The sequence below is a fragment of the Herpailurus yagouaroundi genome, unplaced genomic scaffold (assembly GCF_014898765.1).
Source record: "Herpailurus yagouaroundi ecotype Mexico unplaced genomic scaffold, PumYag 246, whole genome shotgun sequence".
NCBI classification, from domain to species: Eukaryota; Metazoa; Chordata; class Mammalia; order Carnivora; family Felidae; genus Herpailurus; species Herpailurus yagouaroundi.
In genome coordinates this window covers 4,515,294-4,523,627 of record NW_024412463.1, presented here as the reverse complement: position 1 = coordinate 4,523,627, position 8,334 = coordinate 4,515,294, and the positions used below count along the sequence as shown (strand labels likewise).

Below are 8,334 nucleotides of genomic sequence, written 5' to 3'. Positions count from 1 at the left end.
TCTCTTTCTTTCTTCCTTTCTTCTTTCTCTTTCTTTCTTCCTTTCTTCTTTCTCTTTCTTTCTTCCTTTCTTTTCTTTCTTTCTTTCTTTCTTTCTTTCTTTCTTTCTGTCTTTCTTTCTTCCCCTTCTCTTATGAGTCAAACTTACGAGCTCAGCAAAGCCCAGATCTTTCATAATTCCAAAAAATTCTCATGAATTTACCAGCTATTTTCTACGGAGCCAAAGCCTCTATTTCAGCAACCTGTGAGGAGGAACAGTGCGAGTCTTTTCCTCCATGAACTTTACATTTAAAAGCTGCAGGTTAACCCTGGGGCATCAGTTAGCATTGAGGTTCTGAGTTTTTTGGAGAGAAACTTCTTTTTGGATGTTTGTGTGCCATTACCTGTTCGAGGAACCCCGCATCAACGCAGGGTTGACCTCTGACAAAGAGGAAGTATTTCCTTTTCTAATGTGAAATTCGGAACAGAAATATAAACGTAAACTAAAGTCAAATTACTGATGCCAAAAGAGAACAGAAAAGCTGATGAAGGTATCAAAGAAAGCAAAATATTTTCTCAAGAAAATGAAGATGCATTATCAAAATGGCTTTAGGTTACTTAGCCCTCAAAAGAACATTTCTGTTTTTAAGCTCCAGCATTTCTTTGTCTGCCTGTTAGTTGGAGGGATGAGGCTAAAAGCAGTGTGTCTTGGGCCCTTTATCCCCAGACTCTGCCCCCTCTTGGACCTCAGTTTACTCATCTCTTAAATGCCCACAATGATATTACCCACCCCTTAGGGTTCTTGCAAGAATTAAGCAAACAATGCATTTAACGTGCTTGTTTCAGTGCCCAAAACACAGAAAGCATTCAGTAATTCAGGGGTCAGCAAACAGCAGCTCACAAGCCAATTCCAGCCCATCGCCGTAGGGCCCACAAGCTAAAATTGGTTTTTACATTTGGATTTTTTTTTTTAACGTTTCTTTATTATTGAGAGACAGAGAGAGACCGAACAAGAGCAAGGGAGGGGCAGAGAGAGAGGGAGACACAGAATCCGAAGCAGGGTCCAGGCTCCGAGCTGTCAGCACAGAGCCCGACGCGGGGCTCGAGCTCACAAACCACGAGATCATGACCTGAGCCGAAGTTGGACGCTTAACCGACTGAGCCACCCAGGCGCCCTGGTTTTTACATTTTGAATCATTGAAATAACTGAAAGAATAATATTTGTGGGGGGGGGGGTGGTGCATAAAAATTTCACCAACTTCACATTTTACTGTTTATGAATAAAGTTTTATTAGAATACAACCACACTCATTCATGTGCATATCACCTGTGGCTGCCTCCCCGCTTCAGTGGCAGCGTAGAGTGAGTGCTCCCAGTGATCAGAGATTGTATTTCCTCGAGCAATTACACATCCCTAAGTGCCCACGTCGAGTGAAGGCATGCATGAAATAATTAGTTTAATTTCCTCCTCCCAAATAAGGGAGATGGCATTAATCAAAACAACGTACAGTTCAAAACAGAACTATTAAGTGTGATTAACCATACTATAAGAGTCCTATCTAGCGACGTCTGGCTAGAATATGGTTCGTTTTTGTTTTGTTTTGCTTTTTTAAAAACCTGTGGAAGTTTAGCGCTTTTCCTAGAATGTGCTTCGGGTCCTATCAGACATAAAATCTGCTGCAGAAACTAAAGAATCATTCCTCTGTCATCTGAGAATATTTTGGCCCTTGCTTAATTCAATTAATGTGCTAGCTAATGGGGGAAAAAATCTTTCCCTCCCAATGACCTATACCATCAAGGAAATAGGTACTTCTGTTTTTTACCTCTCTTAGGAAGTAACCTCATGGTTGCAAGTGAAAGAAAACCCAACCCAATCTGGATTTGTTTTTAAAAAGGAATTTATTGGCACTCATCACTGGGAAGCAGAATTGGTTTTAAATGAGTCTTGATTCGGGGCTTTCCTGTGGCTCAGGCTTCCTGGCCTGCCTACATTTCCACCTTCCGATGTCACGTCGCCCAGTTCTGAGCAAAGGAGAGATTGGTCCAGTACAAACTCTGCCTGTCCTCGAATCTGTTCTCCTTCATGGACCTACGCGGATTCACGTGCTCTATTAATCAGCTTTGGCCAGATTTTGGTGCAAAATCGAAGCCCCATACTGCAGTGGCTTTCAATAGCAAGGATTCTTGTTTTCCTCCTTCAGGCTATGTGGCAGCTGTGGGTTCTCTGTGGCTGATCCATGTGGCTTCTTCCTGCTGAGACCTAGACTGAGAAAAACAGCCCCTTCAACAAGGGTGTGCAATTGTAGTGACCAAGGGAAGACAGTGCCGGGGGTGAACCATGCAAGGGCTCTGAGACCTTCCGCTCAGTCCGGCTTTCCATCACATCTGCTCACGGTGCATTTGCCAAAGCACGTCACACCACAACGGGCACAGATCTATAAGCGCTGTACAGGAAGCCAGAGTGAAAAATTGGGAAAATAATACATTCTGCCACATATTCCCATCCCTAAACTCATATGGCCAATGAGCTAGACCATGTGGATTGGCTTAGATCTGCTCAAGCAACTTCGACCCAGTTATGCAGTCTTACGGTTAGGGTGTATTGTTCCCCCAAAGCAAAACGGGGGTTCCATGAAGAGAACGAAGGAGAATAGTCCCTGGGTTGAAAAATAAATAAAATCTTCGCCCAGTCTTGGTAATCAAATAATCGTGTTATAAATTAAATCAGACAGCATCTTAAAGAGATTCTAAAGTAAAAACTGTTAATATCAATATTTTTGTATTATGGGTGAAGTTTAGGTGGAAGAAATCTGTTTTGCTGTAAATCAGTCTCCAGAACTCGCAGTTCTAGTGAAAACTGTATAATCCAAATGCGAAGAGTAAGGATGGTATAATCTTTGAGGCAAAAAGTGGAAACTTGCTGAAATGTGTACTCTCTGTCTTAAATGCACTAGCCATCTTCAGGCAAAGTATAATATCCCCTAATGAAGTCAAGCCAATCCACGCTGAAGTATAGCACACATCTGATTTTCACCGCATCCATCATGCCCCAAATTAAAATGTGCAGATGCAGTTATATATTCTAAAGAAGGAGCGACTTCTTCCAAAGCCTTGGCTGGAAGGAGATCGGAAAACTATCCGGACAAAAATCAAATTCTATGTCTGTATATGCAAATTAGCTCCTCACTCAGCTCAAATCCTTCTGGATTTCCACACTGGAAATCGGTGGATTTTCCTTGGCTGCTGAAAGCCAATTTCTTGGCCTGACTTCAAAGCTAATGGGACTCTCTAGAAGTATCGCCCACGTCAGCCTTTTTTTTTTTTTTTTTTTTTTCACCTACCGAAATAGTTATGTTTTGAAGAATGGACTCTGGCCTAGGATTTATGAGTTGACACCACTTACCATTTGTAAAGGCCCAGCAAGAAAACCATTGGCAATCGAAAGGTTGCTTGATGAGGTTACCATACAGTCTGATTATTTTATTATGTAATTTTCCCTCTAGGCCCTTACATACAAAAAAAGGAACTCGCTGCTTCAGAGACAGAATAATTCTGAACCCAGATTCAATGAGTCAGACTCTGGTCATTACCGACCTCAGGGTTATTTCCCATTTCTCCACCCTGTTCCCCATGATCTCAGGCAAGGTTGGCAACTACCGTACCCACAAAGTATTTGATCATTATCAGTCTAAAACAGTATTCCCATTTTTTTTTTTTTTTCAACAACAGTTTGTCTAGGGGTAAGGATGTGACAACTTCTGGCCAGTGCAATGTATGCTAAGGCAGGGAATCAAAATACAGACGTTCGTTTGGAGGAGAGCTTTGGCTGGGAACTTCCTCCATTTTTTAAGACATTGGGTTGAGGATGTCATGCCTGGAACTGTGGCAGCTACTTATATATCCATGAGGTAACAAATAAAAGGGTGAAAATCCAGCATGCCAAAGATGGGAAAGCCAAAGGATAGAAGGAACCCATGTTTTTAAAGACATTGTGGAGCCATAGAACCAATCCTAGAACTTCCTACTTTCAAACTGGTTCTGTATCATTACTGGTTAAGCCATATTAGGTATTCGGTTACCGGTCCACAACTCCATCCCCATTGAAATGGCTACTTACCTGTGCTATGACTTTGGCCAAGCCGTTCAGTCATTCACATTCTCCATCTATAGGATAGGGACAATGTTATCTTACTCTGAGCTCTTTAATAATTCAATAACTATTCGCTGGGGGAATATATTAAAAATACTCTGCACGATGTCAGGCATGGTAAGAGGTGGTTATTAATATCATCTCTAAAAAATGGGCATGTGCATGGCAGGTGATTCCACATTATTCAGGCCCATGAAATAAACAGCTCTCATAATAGCTCAAGTAACAGCCAGTGGTGGTAACTGAGTGCTTGTTATGTGTCAGGAACCGTTCTAAGAGCTTCACGTGCACTTCCTGGATTTAATTTTGCAGACAACTTTCTGATGTGTATACTGTCCCCATTGAGAAGATGGAAACCCCATCGTCTCAATGTCGGGATGCTGAGTAGGGACCTCTGTTTAGAGCCTCCGTAAGGGGTGAAGTCAAGACTTCGAGCCAGGAAGGCACTGCAGGCTGATCTCGTGATCACTAGGTCAGACCGCCTGCCTGTCAGGCTCACCCCGGGACCCTTGTGGCTGAAGGTTCTTTTTCAGAAATGCAACTGAACTGAACCAGGCCCAGATATGGAAACCCATGACCACGTCTGACCACCACTCCCCGTATGTCACCTGGCTTCAATCTCATCCTGGTTTCCCAAGATGGGCCTGGGTCAGGGCAAGACAGCCCTGCAGCAGGAGAAGCCTCTTCCCAAACATCTGCTGTTTGGCTGTCCAGTGCTTTCATTCTTCCTATGTCTTTAGATGGGACAACTTGGCTTGTGTTCACCCCAGCCCCTGCAGCTCCTTGCTCTCTTATGGTCAATCCATGCCGATCTCCCCTGCTTTGCGTCCTTCAGACTTTCGAGTTGATGACTCCCCAGATCGATTGATGACTTCCCCGTATCTTTGTCTACAGACGGAAGATGCTCGAAGTCATGCTGATGTGTTATGAAATGGAAGGCAGGGAGAGACGGCTGTGATTCAGTTGCTATATTTCAGGCTGGTCCCTCATGCTGATTGGTTAACGGGCTTCGGTTGACAGTGCAGAAATTCAGGGTCCTTCTCAGTCTGGATCACTGGGGTCACGGGCAAACCAATGGTATATTCTGGATGAACGGAAGGAAGATGATTTCTCCACAGGCATGCTGTGTTTCTAGAAATACCTAAGTTTCCTCCCCCCAACTCCCTGACAGCAAGAACAAGATTCCGAGGAAGGGGCGGCACCTGGCACCAGCAAAGACAAATGCACAGATACCTTTGGCTCTAGAGCAACTGTCTCTGAAGCAGGGGAAGGCAAGCTTGTTGTGCAAAGGGCCGGGCAGTAAATATTGCAGACTTTGCAGGCCACATGTGGTCTCTGTTGCCTACTTTTTCATCTTTTAAAAAAGCATTTTACAGCCCCTTAAAAATGTAAAATCCACTTGTAGCTCGGGGCCGTACTAAAACAGTCTCTGGGCTGGATTTGGGAGTAGCTTGCCAGCCCCTGCCCGAGGAAACCAAAAAAGAAATTATGAATCCCTCTCAGGGCCAATTAAATCTGTTGCAGGGATCAGTGCGAAAGCAGAAACTGTTCCAGATGTGACCGGGGCACAGCACAAATGGGGTGAGGCGATGCAAAAAACGGAATTTGGAATCAGAGTGCAGGTGAATGGGATCTTCCATCCAAACCCCGCGTTGCTGGCCATCCCTTGTCCCCCATGGACATCCAGGGGGCACTGAGCTCACTAGGTACCTCGCTGGGGGCCGTAAGGAACTTGGCCAGTTTTCTTGCGAAGTTTGGTTTTCTTCTGAAAGCATGAATTTCAGTTAAGAAACAATGGCACATGACCGGCCCTGGGGTGGGGTGGGAAGTAAGTTTAGGAGGAAGCCCAGTCTGTTCAATCCAGTGTGGCTTTCGCTCTATCCTTTCCGCAGAGAGGACGAATTCTCCACAGTTGCGGGTAGATGTAGGGCACGTGATGGGAGATGTCACGGTCACCGTCTCTGAGGGTGGACCCTTAAGGAAACGATTCACTCCTGATTTTTACACAGGCTAGGTGTAAGTCACCTTGATGGCAGACCAAAGAGGTGGGCCTCCTGGAAGGGAGGGGCGTTGAGCATGTGACGGACGGCAGTCCCCAAGAGGGGCTTTCTGTCGAAGCTTTGAACCTCAGGCAGGAGGAATCTCGCTACTCCCAAGTCAGTGGATTTGGCATTTTTTTAGAAGTTGGCTGTTTGACAGCACATTATATGGCGGCACCTGGGTGGCTCAGTACATGAAACATCTGACTCTTGATTTCGGCTCAGGCCATGATCTCATGGTTCATGAGATCGAGCCCGAGTCTGGCTCTGTGCGATCAGCAAGGAGGAGCCTGCTTGATTCTCTCTCTCCTTCTCTCTCTCTCTGTCCTTCCCCTGCTGGCATTCCCTCTCTCTCTCTCTCTCTCTCTCAAAATAAATAAACATAAAAGAAAAAGAAAGCCCACTATATGACATGAGCATTACTTCTGGAAGATGTGCCTGCGTAGAAATGATCGTTAGCTCAAACCTGTAGCTACTCTGTGAAGAAGGGGTGACCAGGACCCCACTTTCTCAAGCCTCTTTTGGGGAATGTCTTTTTATTCACTGTCTTATTACCTGGCAAAATAATCCAGGTGGTGTGTGAATCACCAGTAGAGGTTGTAAAGTCCGAGGAAGTAGAATCAGCCTTACAAACAGTGGATCTCAACGAGGAAGGAGATACCACACCTGAACCCACAGAAGTAAAACTCAAAAGAGAAGACCCCAGACCACCAAGAACCTCCCTGATGGCGTTTCTCAGACAAATGGTAAGCCACCTGCTTCCAGCACAGGAAACCTGAAATACCCAGATCAGCTTCCGAGAGCGAAGGACCCGCATCGTAGGTGGGGTGAGACATAACTGTGGGTGGTGTAGACGGGATATAAGTGGAATCTGAAGTGTGCAGTGAGAAAATTCCCTTTCATCCCTCTGACTCCATCACAGAGAAAGTCTCAGTTTATTGCTAATATTCCTTAATCTTTCCTTAACTCCTGCCAACTCCCTCTTTAACAAAGACAGAGCTGGCCTTGGGTCCTGAGCTGTGGTAGCCAACCGCACCTACCTGGAAGTCAGCATTATTGTTCACTTTTAATTTAATTTATTTTTAAAGTCTCCTTCTGTGTATGGCAAATGATATTATTTTTCTCATTATGGTAATGACATGCTGTTTCCTTTGAAAATCCATATATTTACATAAAGAACATAAGGCATTGTTTAGAGGACCAGGTAATAAATAGGCCAAGTTACATGTTGACGTTAGAAAAATTCTGAAAGTGACATGTGAGTCACACAAATGTGGACAAAGCCGATTTATAAATAGTTCCAGTTGTAAAGTGGCAACATAATTTCTAATAGCGAGCACGTACAACTTGTTCCGTGCTTTTAGCTTGTATAAAATGGAAAGAATGTGGGCAGACGTGTTTTGGTGTCTATGAAGTGTCATGTACATGAAATAACTAAACATCCAAGAACTTAAATAATATAATGCAACAAAACCCAACTTGGTTGGAAGACAAAAAACAAAAACCCATGTAAAAGGTCATTGGTTTAATTCTCTTTTAATGAAAAACAAGAATTTCATTATAGTGTGCCGTTATTTTCAGGAGTCTTTGGGAGTTTAATCCTTTGAGAAAGCAACTCTCTGGTTTCACAGGCTCAGCCTGTTAAGAAATCCTTTCTGGTCCACAACACGACACAACACAACACAGCACCACACAGCACAACACAAAACACATGCCAATGGGAGCTGAGGCATATTAAGGAGAACCCTGCTAGAAATTGTTGACAGGATTCATTTTCTCTTATCAGTGGATTCTCAGAGAGTAGGAAGTATACAGTAAGTAGCAATCAGCCTGTATGGCTGGGACTCCATGTACATTCCTCGTCATTTACTCTGCAATTTGGCGCTAAAAATGGGGATCAAGATCTGAGATTTTTCAACCAATTTTTATGCTATGTCAGGAAAGAAAAGAACATTTGGCCTGTTTCTGGCAACCCATCTACATTACAAATGGGATCCCCAAATAGCTCATCATAACATTGAGAACGATCCAACTTTCCCATTTCTGGATGGAGTTGAGAGATACCCTCCCCCGCCTCCCCGATAGCAAAGAGCATGATTTTCTCTTCCAAATAACCGCCCTGAGACTTCTTTACTTAAAAGACAAGAAAATGCAAGAGATTCCAAAT

The 8,334-nt window shown here is 44.0% G+C and overlaps 1 protein-coding gene across 2 annotated transcripts in view; it reads left to right on the top strand.

Annotated features, from left to right (window-relative positions):
- Positions 1 to 8,334, top strand: part of BCAS1 (brain enriched myelin associated protein 1) — a 66,522-nt gene that overhangs the window by 37,617 nt on the left and 20,571 nt on the right. For both annotated transcript variants that reach the window (XM_040460034.1, XM_040460033.1), the window contains one exon: positions 6,740 to 6,913. In XM_040460034.1, coding sequence (XP_040315968.1) covers positions 6,740 to 6,913 — 174 coding nt within the window. The remainder of the gene's footprint in view (positions 1 to 6,739; positions 6,914 to 8,334) is intronic.